This window comes from Equus quagga, chromosome 5, assembly GCF_021613505.1.
Source record: "Equus quagga isolate Etosha38 chromosome 5, UCLA_HA_Equagga_1.0, whole genome shotgun sequence".
Taxonomy (NCBI): domain Eukaryota; kingdom Metazoa; phylum Chordata; class Mammalia; order Perissodactyla; family Equidae; genus Equus; species Equus quagga.
The window spans coordinates 65,979,159-65,997,081 of record NC_060271.1 but is presented as its reverse complement, the minus strand read 5'-3'; the positions used below and the strand labels follow the sequence as shown (position 1 = coordinate 65,997,081).

Sequence of the window (17,923 nt, the reverse complement as noted above, 5' to 3'; positions counted from 1 at the left end):
TCTTTCTTTATGGGAGGTATAAGTCTACAGATACTTCTTTTGTTTTTTAATTTTTTGCTGAGAAAGTTTCACCCCGAGCTAGCATCTATTACCAATCTTCCTCTTTGTATGTGAGCCACTGCGACAGCATGGCCACTGACAGACGAGTGGTACAGGTCCACACCTGGGAACTAAACTTGGGCCGCCCAAGTTGAGCACGCAGAACTTAACCACTAGGCCACCAGGACTGGCCTGATATAGATACTGCTTTTACGTCCTCAAAGATCTGTTTCTTTTGCCCACCTGTAGATCTATCCATGTTGATCCGTATACTATATGGATCACCAATTTTAACTGCTGTAAATATTCCATCCTATGAATGTATGACATTTTATTTATCCATTCCCCCATTGAGAGACATTTCGTGGTTTCTAATTTTTCATAAAAATAAACATTTCTGCAATTAAAATCCTTGACCATGAATACTTGTAGCATGTGAAGTTCTTCTCTAGGATACATGGCTATCAGAGGAACTGCTGTGCCATAATGTGTGCTGTTTTCTGTTTAAATAGGCTCTCCACAGTAGCTCTATTAAATTTACATTCCCATTTCCCCACAACCCTGCCTGCACTTGACTTGTAGAATTAAATCTTTTTTTTTAAAAATCCCTACACCACGGTTAAATTATGACGATATTCTCTGGGCACAGTTTGGGTGACCCGCCTGACATTTATGTGGTCTGAAGCAAGATGGCCTCGGATAATCTAGGCTTTGCAGTTGGCTCACTGTACTGACCATCCTGGGAACGGGCACTGCTTCTCAGAGATAATTCAATTAGCATTCGAATTCTCTTTTCTTCCTGCCTACCGAGACCTACAAGGAAAAGGCAGTGAATGGGTTACGTGGCTGACTACCAACTGAGAAATACAAGGGGCTCAGGTGACACTAATAGCTCTTCGGAGGGAGCTTGCCTTACTTTATTAACTTACCATGTGTGTGTCAGGAGTGGAGGTAAGTGCACTTAAGGAGTCAGTGGATTCAGAATTAAGACATAAAAAGCTAGAAACACAGAGACTCTGAACAATGATCTTGGTGCTGCCACCAAGTTGCCACCTTGCCTTGTATAGAACACCTCTGTGGGTGCCTCCAATTCCCCAAAAGCCAATATAGCCAGTTTCCTTTTCAAGAATGTCTTTACTTTATAAAAAGTAAAGCTTAGGAAGAAAAAAATGTATCTTCACATAAACATAATCACTCTAATGTTGTTGTCTAGTTCCTTCTATCTTGTTTTAAAATACAGGTTTCATTTGTTTTTACTACACAGCTGGGATCTTATTATATAAACTATGATTTTTTTCATTTAATAATTTAGATGTCTTCTGTGTTACTGTATTCTTTTCAGAAACATAGTATTTAACAGCTGCATGCTCTCCTACCATTCCTTTATACCTGGACATTTAGGTTTTTGCTACTATAAATATGTATACTATACTATAGTGTTTGTATATATATACATATATATATATATATATATATACTATAAATATAAATACAACATATTTTTGCTACTATAAATAATTCCTCATTCATTTGAAGTAATAACTACAAAAACAACCTTAGTGTACATTGCAGATAAAAGGCTACATAAAATGTTATATTCTTATTACAATAGTAATAAAAATTAGGATGACTGGGGTAAATGATCTTTAAAATGATTGAAAAAATCAAAAGAGATACTTTAAAAAGTGATTTATGCACACTTCTCACTGCAAAGATGAGGGAGCTGCTCTTTCTTTGGGTTTACCTGAGGCAGCCCGGAGAGGCATCCTGTCCTCACTCCCGTTTTCGGTTCCTGGTGAGACACAGCCGCTGTAGATGAGAAAGGTGACAGGGGAGGTAGGACTGACTCACCCACAAAAGTCCCTCTGTGCAAGAGGCACGTTCTAATCCATGTTATTGCAAGCCAGGCTTTCCATCCTACCCTCCAAACCCAAACATGAGGAAAGATTTTATTTTTAGTTGAGCACTGCACTGAATGAAAATTAATTTTTTCAAACTATATATGATATGATGTGCATATAAATCTTTATGTATGTTATGAAGCATAACAATAAATGAATATCCATGAAATCACCATCCAACTAGACTATTCCAATATGTTTCATCTTCCCTATCTTCCCTATCTGTCCCCTGCCTGCCCCAAAGATAACTACTACTTCATATATATATATTTTTTTTTTGAGGAAGATTAGCCCTGAGCTAACATCTGCCGCCAATCCTCTTCTTTTTGCTGAGGAAGACTGGCCCTGAGCTAACATCCGTGCCCATCTTCCTCTATTTTATGTGGGACGCCTACCACAGCATGGCTTGCCAAGCGGTGCCATGTCTGCACCCAGGATCTGAACTGTTGAACCCTGGGCCACCGAAGCAGAATGTGCAAACTTAACTGCTGTGCCACCGGTCCGGCCCCTAGTCTGAATTTTATGTTATTTATTCCCCTGCCTTTTGAATAATACTTTTATCACATATGTACATATTTCTAAACAATATATAATTTGTTTTTATGTTTTGTTTTTGATCTTTTAAACAAAGGTGTAATATTATATGTGCTTTTATGCCACTTGCTGCTTTCACTCAAATGTTTATTATTCATCTGTATGGTTTTGTGTAACAAATAAAATGAATAAACTCTCTGTGTGGTTGCGGGTACCACAATTTATTTTTCCATTCTCTTGCAAGTGGTTGCTATGGACATTTTTGTTTCTATCTCTTGGTGAACAGATACATGAAGTGTGTATCCTAAGAGTGGAATTATTGGATCATAAAGAATGTGGTATTCAGGTTTAAAATATGATGCTGCACTGTGTAGTGCTGACTTGCAAGTCTGAATTATGTCTTTGTTAGAACAGACTTAGCTTAGCATTAACAGCGACTATCCAGGCCCTTATACTATAGTCCTCAGTCTGGTTAGGATCTTTTTAATTTTGCTGGTTGGAAAAACAGGTGGCCTGCTTAAAGGTAAAGGAACAAGAATAAAATGGAGACAGTCCTTTCAGGCCTGGCAAATATGTAGCACTTGGGCTACCATGATCCCCGGCAGACATGGCTAATCAATCAGGCAACTCCTTCTTCCTGAACTCCAACTTGGCCTCAGAATCCTTTCTAGCCGGGTGCTCCAGGCAACCACTACGAGTCAATCAAAACTGGTGTTTAAAGGGAAGCCTATTTGCCACCCCTTCTAGGTGTTTGGGTTGGGTGCTGGAAAGGGATGCAGGTGAAGTAGGTGGGTAAGTCTAATTTACCGAGGAATTCTCTTTCACAGATGGGGTCTTTTAACGCGGATGAGACCCCAAGGGTGGTGGATGAGCTGTTAAAGGTTGCTCTCTGCCCCTCTTGCTCTCTCCTCTGAGGCTTCCCAGTTCTGGGGAGGACAGTGAACCGAAACTCCACTATGCCTTAGCCCGAGTGATCCTGCTTGCTTCTACGTGAGGTGGGGTGAATCTGGGAATTCATAGTGCTGTCTTGCTCAGATATATATATATTTTAGACAATTTAGAAATTACAGAAAAATCAAAGTAAGACAATAAAAATTCTTAGCATTCAGAGAAAACTGCTCTTAGCATTCTGGTGTATACCCTTTCAATCATTTTATGCAAATATGATGCATATAAAATATTTTCGTGGTCCTGATAATTTCTAGGTAGGGTGGGAGTGGTGGGAGAAATATCACATTAAATTTATACCTTGATCATAAGACGCATCCCTAAGTTCAAGATATTAAAATATGGGGGAAGAGTTTAGTTTACAGTGAAAGGAATATGACACAATATAGTATTTTATCAAGTCTAGGGTACATATTTCATTTTAACATTTCTGAAATCATGATGTATCCTACAATCTGTGGCTCATTATGGCTTAATTGGGAGCATTTCTTTTGTTTCTTAATGGTAAGTAAAAATGATGCATTTATTAATTGACAGTATTTTAGGTTCACTGTAATGTATACATTTCTTTCTTTGAAAAAAGTGGGATTATTGCGTAACTTGTTTTTTTACTTCACAAATATGTTGTGAGCAACTTTCCAAACCATCATTATCCTTATAAACCATTTTTAATGACTGTATAGTATTCCTTTTGTTGACTCATATATCAATTTTACAAGTGCCATATTTTCGATATAAAGGTTGTTTCCTACTTTTCCTAGTATATCTTTACATACGTCTCTGATTATTTATTAAAGATAAATTCCTAGAAGTATAAATTTTGGATTCAGAAGACGTTTGTAAGACTCTTGATATAGATTTCTAAATCACCCCATCAAAGGCGATTATACCAATTTTTTCCACTAGCAATATAGCATTTGCCTCCTCATCCCAACCCTGGCCAACATTGAAAGCTATCTTTTACTTTTTTGTATTTTCCAACTTAATCTGTAAAAACTTACTTTAGTATTATTTTGTTTTTAATTTTTTTATTATTAGGGAGGTGAAAGGTTTTTAAAAAATATTTTTATGGGTTATTACATTTCTTCTTTTGTAACTTGTCTATTTTCTCTTGATTCCCTCATTTTAAATTATATGTGTAGCTCATTTGCTTTTTAGTCTTTAAGGTTCAGGACTTCTAAAGTGTTTGAATTCTTTTGTATCATTTTGGTTTCTTCACCTTTTTGATTTCATCTCTTTTGTAGTCCTCAATTAGTTTTGTCTTTCTTTAATTTTTCATTTCTCTCTTTTATCTTATTTTAAAAACTATCCATTTTTTATCTTACATGTGTCTTTTAAAATGATGTCTAAGCTTTCAGTTTCTTTTTATTTTAGTTTATTTTTATTCCAGTTACTTACTGTCATTGCATTCTTTCATTTTCCTTTTTTAGCTTCTTTAGTTTATTTTATGTCAAACAGAATGAAAAGATAAACGGTTTCAGTCTTAAGAGTGACTCAGGCCTTCAGCAAGGAGATTAGATCCTCATCTTTTCTCTGCTTGGTCTTGGAAGGACTCTTCCAGCCCTCGGAAGTAGAACCTCCATCTTTTCCAAACTGTAAATCAATCAGTCGATTAACCCAGTTGACCCATAGACTAAGATCCATGGGGCAAAACTGATCACAATGTGAATAAAACCGCATCATCACTATCACCATCATCGTCTTCAAAAGATACCCATAGTTAAGAGATCCAGGGCCAACCTGGAGCAGACTCAGAAGAATGGACCAGGTGAAGGAATTTGAAACATGTTTTATAGTAACGTCAGAGAACTTCTTCTCCTGATAGCCATCTAACAAATAATGATGGTCATTTGCAAGAAAGATGTTTCTGAATTCTTTTTTGTTCATTGACAGAAGGGTGAGAACTAGGCACCTTGAGCAGAAGTTATGGAGTCACATTTCAGGTCAAAATGGGGTGTCGGGGGGAATGCTAGTCAGAGCTCAAGCCATTTAAGAATTAGGTAGGCACTGAAACCCTTACCTCTAGAGGTACCACTTCATGATATGTCAAAATGTAGTTTTTTTCTTTTAAAGATTTTATTTTTCCTTTTTCTCCCCAAAGCCCCCCGGTACATAGTTGTGTATTTTTAGTTGTGGGTCCTTCTAGTTGTGGCATGTGGGACGCTGCCTCAGCATGGCCCGATGAGTGGTGCCATGTCTGCACCCAGGATCTGAACCGGCAAAACCCTGGGCCGCCGAAGTGGAGTGAGCGAACTTAACCACTTGACCACAGGGCCGACCCCCTCAAAATGTAGTTTTTGGTTACCACTTCGGAATGTATTTTTATAACTTTGCTTTTGAAATTATTAATTTCCAGTTTGCATTTCTTGTTTTTGTTTTAAAAAATTTTGGAACTATTAAAAGATGTTAGTCTCAAACCTTTTCCTGGGCTTCCTACAAACTTCTAGGCCCCTGACACTGAGCCACTGTTGCCTAATAGGTAGAACAAGCCTGTCAGTACTGTCTGGAGATGGAAAGGGCTATCTCCAAGGTTGTGTATTTCTTGGTGACAACTTGGCAGAGATGGTGTATATACAGACTCAGGCAATAGAGGGGAATTGGGTCCTATGTCCCTGAAGATCTCTTCTCGCCTGGGATTCTATAGCTTGCATGATTTCTTCCACATGCAGAGGACTCCAGTGCAGCAAGAGAGAGTGCTAGGCTAATATAGGAATGGAACTTGTTCTGATTATTATTTTATTTTAGCATCAAATACAAAATATGGCACAGGAATGGAGCTTGCGGGTAGTTCTAGGAGCCAAAACTACTATTTAATTATTCTTTTTTTAGCAGTCCCAGATATCTTGAATTTGGGGTTTATCTAGCCTATGGGTTCCTAACCTGGGTGCATTGATCCTTAGCTAGGGAAACATCTATAATTGGAAGGTCACTTATGTAGACATGCATGTATACTTTTTATTTCTGGGGAGAAAGTTTATAGTTTTCATCACTTTCAAAATGGTCCCCAACCCAGAAGGTTAAACCCCATTGAATTTATTCAATCCTCGCTTACAGATAGGGCAACTGAGGCCTAGTGAGGTAAAAGGTCTTCCCAAGGTCACACAGGGGTAAGTCATGGGGCAGAACTGAGTCTCCTGGGATCCTGTCTAGTCATCGTCTCTTACCGCCTTCATCCCCCACCAAGTGGGCCCAACATTGTCAACTTAATTTTCTTTTGTTCTTGTCAGTCTGATTATTAATATTTAGTCTTAATAAAAGAAACCGTACTCATCCATCAATTTCAGACGAATCAAAATCTGGTTCTGGGGACTGAGAATGTTTAGATCCAGAAAGTCATAGCTAAGAAACAGGAACATACATGTGATTACACAGGAAAAAAGGGCTTATAACAACAAACCAATGTGTTATTTTCCTACTGCTGCTGTGACAAGTTACCACAAGTTTTAGTAGCTTAAACAACACAAATTTATTATGTTACACTTCTGGAGGTGAGAGATTTAAAATGGGTCCACAGGGCTAGGTTTCCTCGACTTTTCTAGCTTCTACATGCTGCCTGCATCCCTGACTGTATCTTCAAAGCCAGCAGCATAGAATCTTCTCCTCCTCTGACCTCTTGCCTCCTTCTTATATAGACCCTCGTGATTACATTAGACCCACCCAGGTAATTCAGGATTACCTCCTCATCTCAAGGTGCTTAATCTTAGTTCCATCAGCAAGGTCCCTTTTGCCCTGTAAGGTGACATATTCACAGGTTCCAGGGTTTAGGACTTTGACATCTTTGGGTGCTATTACTCAGCAAACCACAACCAATCATATGAATTTCCCGTTAATCCAATTCTTTACCCCAGGATAGTGGACTTTTAAGGTTTTTAAAATAAAAACTTGACCAGCTCCTAAATGATTCTCTTTAAGTAATCGAAAGTGCATAACAATGTTTTGGTCAACCACAGACCACTTATATGACTGTGGTCTTCATAAGATTAGTGCCACGTAGCCCAGGTGTGTAGTAGGCTACACCATCTAGGTCTGTGTAATTGCACTCTGTGATGTTCACACAACAATGCAATCGCCAGAGGACGCATTTCTCAGAACGTATCCCTGTCAAGCAACGCACAATTGTATATATGTTGTGTGTGTAGGAAAAAACAGACAAGAACATGAGAAAAAGTAGAGTACTTTAAAAGAAATTACTGTCAGCCAGGCTTTCTTTGAAAATCAAACTGGTTATGACCTTCTTCAGGGCAAGTGGAGGCAACTGGGCTTTTAGCCCATTTAATTCTATGTGGGCCTCCTGTGGGAACGCCAAGATTAGCCATGGTATACGCACAAACACGTGTGGCCTTTAATCTGATAACAGCTGGTGGGTGGGTGGTGGGGACAAATGATGCTATAAATGGAAATACTTTAATAAAGGGATTAGAAAAATTCCTGAACAGTTAGTTCAGAATAGGAATGAGTAACTGTTTGTTAAAGTATTCAGGTTATAGCCTTAAACGTTTGCGTTTGATGTTGAGGATAACCACAGTAGATTTAGAAATATATGTTTAATTTGACAGTTTCAGCTGTGGAGGTAAGATATAGTAATATGTCGCATGACCTGTTGTGAGTTGTATTGCTACATTTTACTAAATAATCCTTAAATGCAGAAGTTTGGGAATAATCGCCTTTTAAATAGATTAGATCAAATGCCAGGTTGTCTGCATAACAATGTCATCTTCACTCATTTGCATCTGGAGATGTGTTTTGAGCACGGAAAGTGGGATGAGGTCACAGCTAGAGTATGAAAATGCATACAGGTCTGAGTGTGGTGCATGAACCTCGTCATGTGAATTGTGGCAGAGAGAATCTTGGGTATTGCTATTTTAATAAAAGGGATGTTAAAAATAAACAGGCAATCCCTAGGCCTGATCTAAGGAACCAGGACCACCTAACTTCTTATGATAAGGTATGTAACAGTGCCAACGTAAATCTGATGATGCCCCTCAAGGGTTGACATTAGCCATTTAAAAATGACATTCGGTAGATGCCATTGGGAAAAGAAAATGAGTATACCAACTCTGGCTGTGTTTCTCCTCTCTGCAAAAGCCTTCAGTGGCTTCCCTTTCCCTGCAGAATAAGGATGTGCTACTGAGAGTCAGATTCCAGGTCCCCACAGTCTGGTCATCCTTCCAGCATTATTTCCCAATACAATGCATCCTATGATCTCATCAGCAGCTACTCCTGCCTCCTATACATGCTCACCCCCTCCCATAGAAGCCTTGAAGCTTTTGACTCGTGCCAGTGCCTCTCAGTGGAAGAACTTGACACTCTCTGAGTACAACCTCAGCCCATGTTTAGAGGATCAGAGCAATGCCTACCCAGCACCTACGTGTTTGCCTTTCGCAAGTCCTTGCCTCCTCAACCTCAGTGGGAATTAGGTCTTCCTTCCTTTAACCCACCAGCGCTCCTGGATGACATGCCTCACCTTACTGACATGTGTTTATGTCCTAGCCCAGGCTGGGGACTGCTCAAAGGTGAGGTTGTGTCCTGTTTATCGTAAGGCCGTCTATCACCTGGTTCCATGCACAGCACGTAACAGATGCTCAATACATACTTGTGGAAGGAAGCCAGGGACAATGGAAGGAACAAGGAAGGAAGGAGAGAAAGAATTTAAAATATTGTGATGTTCTCTAGTTGCTTGAGTTGAGGGATGGGATGTTCTTTAAGAGACATCCCCTCCCCTTCGAATTTTGAGTGGAGACCTCCTGGCAGGCTGAGAGTTTTTAAGCAGCCCAGGAAGCCAGGATTGTTTGTGTAGGCCTCTCTGGCTGTGTTTTTGAAGGGCTTGTCCACCTTGCAGGCGCCTTCTCTTTGCATTTATCTGTCCAGTTACTGGTTATTTCCATACAAGGAGCTGAGCAGCAGCTGCCTTTCCAACCCTCTTGACTCTGACAGATGACATAGGCCAGGACAGGGCTGCAGAGCAAGGAGTGAGAGGGGACCCACTGGCTGGAGCAGGGCCCACTCAGGGCAGCAGGCAAAGCAGGTGGGCTTGGTGGCTTCCTCCGCTTCTGTGCTGGGAGCAGTGTCAGGCATGGGGGACCCCTATGAGAATAACGTCCCTGTGAGGATAGTGGTCACAACTACCCTAAAGGGTTGTTGTGGAGGTTTAACAATAGAGAATCGCCAAAAGCATTTCTGAAAACTGCAAAGCGCATGTAAATGGGAGTTAATATCCTCTTGTGGGGACTCGAAAAATGAGACTAAGCGGAGAAATGAGACTTGCTGAAGGTCACCCTGCTAAGCCTGGAATCTTTCTCCTGGAATCCAAAAAGTGGTTTTTGGACTTCGTGTCTTTTTGACACTTTCACTGGGGGAAGTAAAGAAGAGGGGGTACTTCTGTCAAGGAAGTACCCCCCCCCCCACAGGGGTTCTCTCCTAACTGGGAGGTCTTCTTCTCTGGCGGCTGCTTGAGAGTTAGTGGATACTGGAGGAGAGCAGGAGCTCAGAGATCACCTCTCCACGTGCCAGATGGATGGTGGACCAGGCCGACGCCTACTGAGAGCCCATGCTGTGCCAGGCTCCCAGCTGGCTCTTTTGCACATTATTCCATTGAACCCTCAAAATCACTGTTAGAGTGGTTACAAAATTACAGATTACAAAATTTCTTTGTAATTTTCTTGCTTGAACTTTTTAAAATAGTAAATACGTTTCATTAAAAAGTAATAGTCTAGGGGCTGGCCCGGTGGCATATTGGTTAAGTTTGTGCACTCTACTTTGGTGGCCTGGCATTTGCAGGTTCGGATCCCAGGTGTGGACATACACACAGCTCATCAATCTGTGCTGTGGTGGCATCCCATATACAAAGTAGAGGAAGATTGGCATGGATGTTAGTTCAGGGACCATCTTCTTCAAGCAAAAAGAGGAAGATTGGCAACAGATGTTGGCTCAGAGCCAGTCTTCCTCACACACACACACACACACACACACACACACAGAAGTAATAGTCTAAAAGATATCAAGATCTAAGTGTTGCTATTCCCATTTTCACATAAGGAAACGAAGGCTCAGAGAGGTTGGGGTCCTTGCTCGAGCTGAGAGAGCCAGTAGACACTGAAATCAGGAGCTGAACCCAGCTCTGACCAACTTCACCACTGACCTTCTGTCTGGCCACCAGTGAAGGGAGATGGAGACCAGAAGGACAGGCTTTTTTTCTTTTAAACTTCCCATTCCTGCCTTCATGACATTTCCCTGCATACCCCGCAAAAGGAGCAGGATTTAGGTTTTCCCTTATCTCTATATTCTTGCTACTCAGAGTTACAACATCAGCATCACCTGGGAGCTTGTTAGAAATGCAGAGTCTCAGGCCCCACCCCAGACCTACTGAGTTAGAACCTCAATTTTAACTAGACCTCTGGCAATGTGTATGCACACTGGAGTTTGAGGAGCCCTGCTCTGCGTCAGACCTGCCCTCCTCCTTCCCAGCTCCAGCTTCGTTTATGGTTAAGCCTCAATGGCAGGTGAGGTGATGAAGAGAAAGGTCAGCCTCATCCAGATCTAAATTAGGAGATAACTCACAACGCCTCTCAGGTTTCACTGGCTTTTAAAACTTACCTCTAGGCCCTAGTAAATTGTAGAGTGGAATATAAAAGAGGTGTGTGAGCCTGCAGAGGATAGTTTGGTGGTTAACATTTGGAACCCACTATGAGAAAAAAAAATCATTCCAAATTGACCATATTTTCTTTTTATGAAAAGTAATTAAAAGTTTATTATAGCGAAGTGATTGTAAAGAATCTCATGAGACAATATGATGGTGAGATATTGTGGAACAGGTGGTTGAATTGATTCAAGGCCTGATAATTGATTATGTCAGTGATGTTAACATCTCTCTATCACCTAGCCTCCGGCCACGTCTGTAGTGCAGCTTGGGGCTCTGTCTCCAGCCTTCTCCTGGTCAAGGTGGTTATTAGTGACTCTGAGAACACGAGGGGCATTCCACTGGAAATTCTTACGGATATAATATACCTACAGTTCATGGTGGATAGATTATTCTATAATCAGGCTCTGTTAGAAATGTATTTAGTCAGTTAACGGGAGCCTGGAGGTAAGTGTCAGGACAGATGTAGTCTTTCCCTTTGAGCCAGGGTAGGAAAATTTGCCCCAGTGACCTCACAGGCAGTGTGGACCAAGGAGAAGGAAGCTCTGGAAGTCCGTCCCCCGGCCCCCCCAGTGCAGGCAGTGGGGGACATTATCTGAACAGAATTTAAAAACAGTAACAAAACCAACTAAAAGTTGATCTGCTTTTTATTGTCACCATGCACCAGCAATTCTAAACAATGTCAGGGATAAAATACTCTTCCTCAAAAAAAATCTACTTCGGTTTAAGTTCTAAACAATTGCTGTTGAGTAAACTTCACATTAGCATATTTAAAAATTATGTTTCCTTTAATAAACGTTGTGTTCTGCCTGGAAGTTACTTCAGAGGACTCTCAGGTGTATGATCAGCCCCTAACACACGTGCACTCGGCAACATGTGTTCGTTTTGAGATAAGTTCTTAACGTTCAGAGTTGTTCCAGCTTACGTTGGCCACAGTGCACGTCTCCAGTCCCTGTGATAGCACATCCTCCTGAGTTTAAGTATATTAGAAATAAACAGTGCTTGTAAAGATGAAGAAGCAGAACCTCTGTTATTCTAGGTGGCCACCTGGAGTTTTTATTTGTATTTAAAATTTAAAACACAATGTGAGAACTGTGAAGTGCAATATTTTTGTTTGGTAAGTACAAAGTCCAATTTTCACATATAATATGTATATTTATGTGAATATATGTGTGTGAATAAAAATATGAGGGTATTATGCTAGAATGTTCTAAAAATATCAACTTGAGTGTAAAACATTAGAGTAGTTCCAGTGTGAAGGTGTTTTCTGCTGGGTGTCCCTGGAGCAGACAGGTGTGGAGTTCCAAGTGACAAGTTCCAAGTGATGGCCAGCACGATGGTGCTTGCTTCTCACTGTGCCCTCTCAGACCATTTCCTGGCTGTCCTCCCTCCTGCCTTGGTTTGTCTCCCTGGTCTGGGTCCTGATACCCCAGAGGTGGGCAATGCTCCTCCTTCCCCTTCCCAACCTAAGACATGCTCAGATTTGCAGATGACTCAAAGCTTAGCACAATGATAAAAATGAAGACAGTAAACATTCAAAATGATCTGGACAGTTTGGAATGCTACACTGAAAGCAATCAGATAGGGATAAGGGTGAAGACCTCACTTCCGGTTAAAAAATTCAGTGTTGTGAAGGAATTTTGGGCAGTTATGGCTATATTCACTATCTTGATTGTGGTGATGGTTTCATGGGTATATGCATATATCAGAGCCTATCAAATTAAACATTTTAAACATGTGTAGTTTATGTGTGTCAATTATACCTCAATAAAGCTGCTTTAAGAATGCAACGCCACGTGGACAAACAAAGGGAAACTCTGACTTGGCTGCAGGATCTTTGAGAAAACTCGGGAGGTTCTAGTGACTATATTTGTAATTTGACATTAAATAAATGTGAATTTTTTGCTAAAGAAGCTAATGGAAACATGATGTCCAGATCCAGGAAGTTGAATAGCACCACACTTGGACATTCTCTCTGTCCTGGGCCCCATAATTATAAAGTGTTGTGACCCAGGGTCCCACCCTTGAATGGCCAGGAGACAAGAGTTGGCGCCTCATTGGGATCCCAATTACTTGGGTTCTTCAGCAATCTAGTCCCTGCTAATGAATTTCACATTCCTACCAAAGAATGCAGTCCTGACTTGAGACAGATGTGAGAAATTCCTAGCTCCCCATCTCTGGGGGTTTGGAGATTCCACTAAATGGTCAGGGTCTTGTGTGAGCCCACATGTTCTATTCTGCTGGGGCACTCATGACAAATGACCTTCTCAGTACCCTCTGCGGCATAGTTATGAAGGGCTGTGAATTCTGTGCAATTCTAAGTATGCTAGTGTAATTCTACTCTTCATCTCTCATTAAGAAAGCTTAAGGGGATGCAAGGGAATGAGGAAGACATTATTATAAGAATAACCTTGAATCTGCTCTAACTTATAAATAAGCACTAACCTTTCATGCCCTTGAGTATTTTATGATGAATAACAAATTACTAGCAATGCACCTCACAGCAGGTGGGACACAGAGGTATGTTGAGCTGGCCACTCAGAGGCTGAAAACTGCCTGGACTCTAGGAAGCCCAGGACACAGCTTAGAGCAGTAGCCTGTGAGGTGCCTTTGGCTTGGTGTTCTACCTTCTCTCCATCTCTTGATGTTGTCCTGGGTCTTTGGGCTGGTCCTTGAGCCTGACGACCTAGCATTGGCCCCTGGATCTTGCTTGATTGCCCTGTTACACTCACCTTCCTTTGGCTTCAGGGATCTGCCGTAGGCACATAAGAGACCCCCAGCATGGTGTGAGATCTCCAGAAACCGTGTTGTACAAGCAACTGTTGCAGGAGCTTGGAGTGTTTAACTTGGAGAAGGGAAATGAAGAGGCAACGTGGCAGTGGTCTTCAAATTCTTGAAGAACTGACCTGACCAGGCTTGTTCCATTGGACAAGGATCTAAGAGGGCCAAAATAGATTTCAGGAAGGCAAATGCAAGCTTAACACAAGGAAGAAATCTGCAACAATTAGGACTGGCCAACAACGGACTAACTTGTCTTGGAAACAGGAAGCTCTTTTTCACTATGGGAATTAAAAAAATATATGGTCAGGGATGGACACAAGGGATTTCTGTACATGTATGTTCTGTTGAAGGTCTTCCTTCAGGCTCAGAGTTCTGTGATTCTAAAAATCTCTGTTTTCTTATACTTTGGAGATCCCTGTTTAGTCTGTCAACTCCAACTTGAGTTTACAAATCCACTTTCTCCCAGGGAGCTCAGCACTTCCCTGCATGTCGCTAAACTTGTTTTCATCATGTCTCTGCTTCAGTGGCCAGGATTTCTCTTCCCCACATTACAAGAGCATGAAGTTAGGGTCTAGAGATATTGTGCATCACACCAGATTTCACTCGTTCTGGGTGTTATGTTATGTCTTGAAATACGTTTCCTTCCTGCTAACCTATGGCCTTTTCTGTTTGAGTGGTGAGTTTAGCAAAGGGAGACATGAGACTCTCTAATGGGAACACGAGGAGGACGGAAGCAGAGGATAAGGAACCTCATCTTCCTGCTTCTTTCTCCCTCACCCATTGAATGGGCGGGCATTATTCTTCCATACCACTTCTTCTCTCTCTCTGATCCAGGAGAATATACCAGATAACATCAGTGACATGAGTCACCTTGTAATTCTTACTGCTGCAAAACGCAAAGAACTACGATATATATCATAACAGGTAGATCTCATTTTGTGTAAAATATATCATGTTTCATGTCCTATCGTATTCTAGATAGTTATGATTTTTTTTATTCTTTGGGGAAAGGGACAGTATATTTCAACAAAAAGAAGAACACATCAGGCAAAATGCCCCCTCCCATGCCACGGTACCAATAACCTGTGACTTTTGGCAAGGTGACCATGAGGAATTTCCACCTACTTCCTTGGCCTAGAAGACTTCCGGGTTCCTCAAGTATCTTCTCCAATGTGTTCCAGGAATACTCTGTGCCTCTTCTATCATCGTGCTTCCCACGCTGCATGGTGATCGCAAGTTCAATTTTTCCTCTGGCAACTTGTGGTATTTCCAGTGCCTGACAGATATGGGCTATAAATCTACACTTGTTGAATTAAATTGAAGAGCTTCTATGCAGAGTATAATAGTGTCCCTTACCTTGGGTTCACTTAAAAACATCTGCTAAAAGAACACTTACAGCTAGAAGGGATATTTGGAAGACCAAGCCCCTCATTTTGAAAGGTGGGACTTGGAAGCTTGGAAAGACAAGGATAGCCCACTGAGCCACTACCCAAACCCTGGTGTCCTGATGGCCAGTGCAGTACCCTTTCCACTGTGCCCCCAACAATCACGTGTTTTCTCTCTCCATTTCCAGCCTCGTTAACTTCGTGTGCCACACCTGCTTCAAGAGGCAGGAGAAGCTCCATCGCTGCGGGCAGTGCAAGTTTGCTCATTACTGTGACCGCACCTGTCAGAAGGATGCTTGGCTGAACCACAAGAATGAGTGTTCGGCCATCAAGAGATACGGGAAGGTGCCCAATGAGAACATCAGGTCAGAGCTGGGCCCTGGGGGTGGTGGTTGGGATTCTCAAATGTCAGGCTTGGGTAACAGCAGTGACAGCATTCCCAGGCCCAAGGAAGCTAGGCTGAGTGCAAATCAGGAAGGAACCTCAGCGAAACTGGATTTGGTCCCTTCTTCTGCACACTCCCTTCAGGCACGGGAGCCTGTCTAAGAGGATGACAGGGTGTCTACAGCAGTGGTTCCAAGCTGCAGCCACTGGCTGGAGCTGGCTGCAGACCCATCTGTATGTCTCCCTGAGGTTTACTTTTTAAAAAATTGATCTTCCAACATTAAAAAATTGGGAAATTTCACATTAAAATAATTAAGGTTTCTGGCTTCTCTTTAATAGAAAAAATCTGAAGATTTGGCAAAATGAGCTGGAGCTCTACAGCAACCACTTCCTTTAAAAAATATAGGCTTTTCAGGGCTGGCCCCGGTGGTGCAGCAGATAAGTTCGCACATTCTGCTTCAGTGGCTAGGGGTTTACCAGTTTGGATTCCTGGTGCAGACCTACGCACTGCTTGTCGAACCATGCTGTGGCAGGCATCCCACATATAAAGTAGAGGAAGATGGGCATGGATGTTAGCTCAGGACCACTCTTCCTTAGCAAAAAAGAAGAGGATTGGCAGCAGATGTTAGCTCAGAGCTAGTCTTCCTCAAAAAGGAAAAAAATGATATGGGTTTTTAAGTCACCACAGCCCCACCAGTCCTCGTGTACTGCCCTCTGCCTCATTACCCCCCAAAGGCATTTGTGTTTGCAACAGTAAATGGCCTTCCCTGGTGGTCATCACCAGAAATCTTTGGGCCAATACCTGGGGAGCCCCAGTCCAAGAGCTCCCAAGTGCTGGAGGCTTCTGCAGTTAGGGCCTGATACTAGGCTGCAGGTAGGAGCCTGTGAAGGGAAGATGGAGAAGGGAAAATTGGGAGCAATTTCACTGTGTGCGTAGCATGTGAAATTTAAGTACAGAAAGGAATCATCACGCCCTAGTAATTTTTAGGAAACTGCAAAATGAAATGGCTCAATCAGCCTCCCCACCCCGTTTAGTTCCATCTATTGAAATCCAACTTCTTTTTTTTTTCTTCGCAATTTAAGTTTTTAAAAAAAATTTAGCTTTAAGAATAATTGACATATAACATTATAAGATATTTAAAGTATACATCATGTTGATTTGATCTATATATACATTATGAAAGAATACCCCCTATCTAGTTAATTAACACATCCATCACCTGACATATTTATCTTTTTTTTTTTTTGGTGAGAATACAAGTTCCACTCTCAGCAAATTTCAATTATACAACATAGTGTTATCAACTATAATTGCCACGTTTTACATGAGATCCTCAGACCTTATTCATCTTATACCTGAAAGTTTGTACCCTTTTACCAACCTCTCCCTATTTCTCCCACCCCCAGCCCCTGGCACCACTTTTCCACCCTCTGTTTCTATGAGTTTGATTTTTGGCATTTTTTGAGATTCCATGTATAAGTAAGACTGTGCAGTTCTTGTCTTTCTCTGTTTGGCTTGTTTCACTTAGCATAATGACCTCAAGTTCCCTCCGTGTTGTCGCAAATGACAGGATTTCCCTTCTTCTCATGGCTGAATAATATTCCATTGTAAATATATACCACATCATCTTTATCCCATCATCCATTGATGGACATTTAGGTTGTTTGCATATCTTGGCTATTGTGAATAATGCTGCAATGAACATGGGAATACAGATATCTCTTCGCTATCCTACTTAGTCTTTAAGGCCCAAAGCAAATGTTACCTCGTGAGATGGGGAGCTCACTCCCTTTATCTTCATAGTCCCAGTTGGTAGTTTCTTTTGATACTTAGTTGAAATCTGTCACCCATTCGTCTTTACTCTCTGAGCTTTGTGACTGTTTCCCTAATTTTTGGAGGCAGCAGACACCCTTCCCTGAGTCTTATTTTCCCCAGTGCTGTCCTGAGCTCCATGTGGGGATGCCTCAGTTCTTAGGCACCTGGCACCCCTAGCAGGGCGTCTCTGCAGAAATAACTCTGTGACCCAAATGAAAGGAGAAAGGGCCTGTGCTTTGCCAAGAGGGTACCTCCTCAGGGACTGGGCCTGCCCTCAGCCACCAGCCCCTCCCAGGTGCCTGGCCAGCATGCAGTCAGTGAGTGGCAGAGAGTCACTAAAGTGTCCCTCTGGACAGGGTTCGTCTTGTGTGCATGAGCTGCCTAACGGTTAACAAGGGGGCCCTCTCTGCTCTCACGGTGGAGTGCACCTCCGTGTCTCACTCTCAAAGCCCTGTGCTCTCTAGGGCTTCCTCCTGTCCCATTTTACCTCCTGTCCTCT

At 41.8% G+C, this 17,923-nt stretch overlaps 1 protein-coding gene across 2 annotated transcripts in view; it reads left to right on the top strand.

The window, feature by feature from the left end:
* The window catches only part of SMYD1 (SET and MYND domain containing 1), a 43,867-nt gene that overhangs the window by 908 nt on the left and 25,036 nt on the right, over positions 1–17,923 (top strand). For both annotated transcript variants that reach the window (XM_046660097.1, XM_046660096.1), the window contains exon 2: positions 15,413–15,589. In XM_046660097.1, coding sequence (XP_046516053.1) covers positions 15,413–15,589 — 177 coding nt within the window. The remainder of the gene's footprint in view (positions 1–15,412; positions 15,590–17,923) is intronic.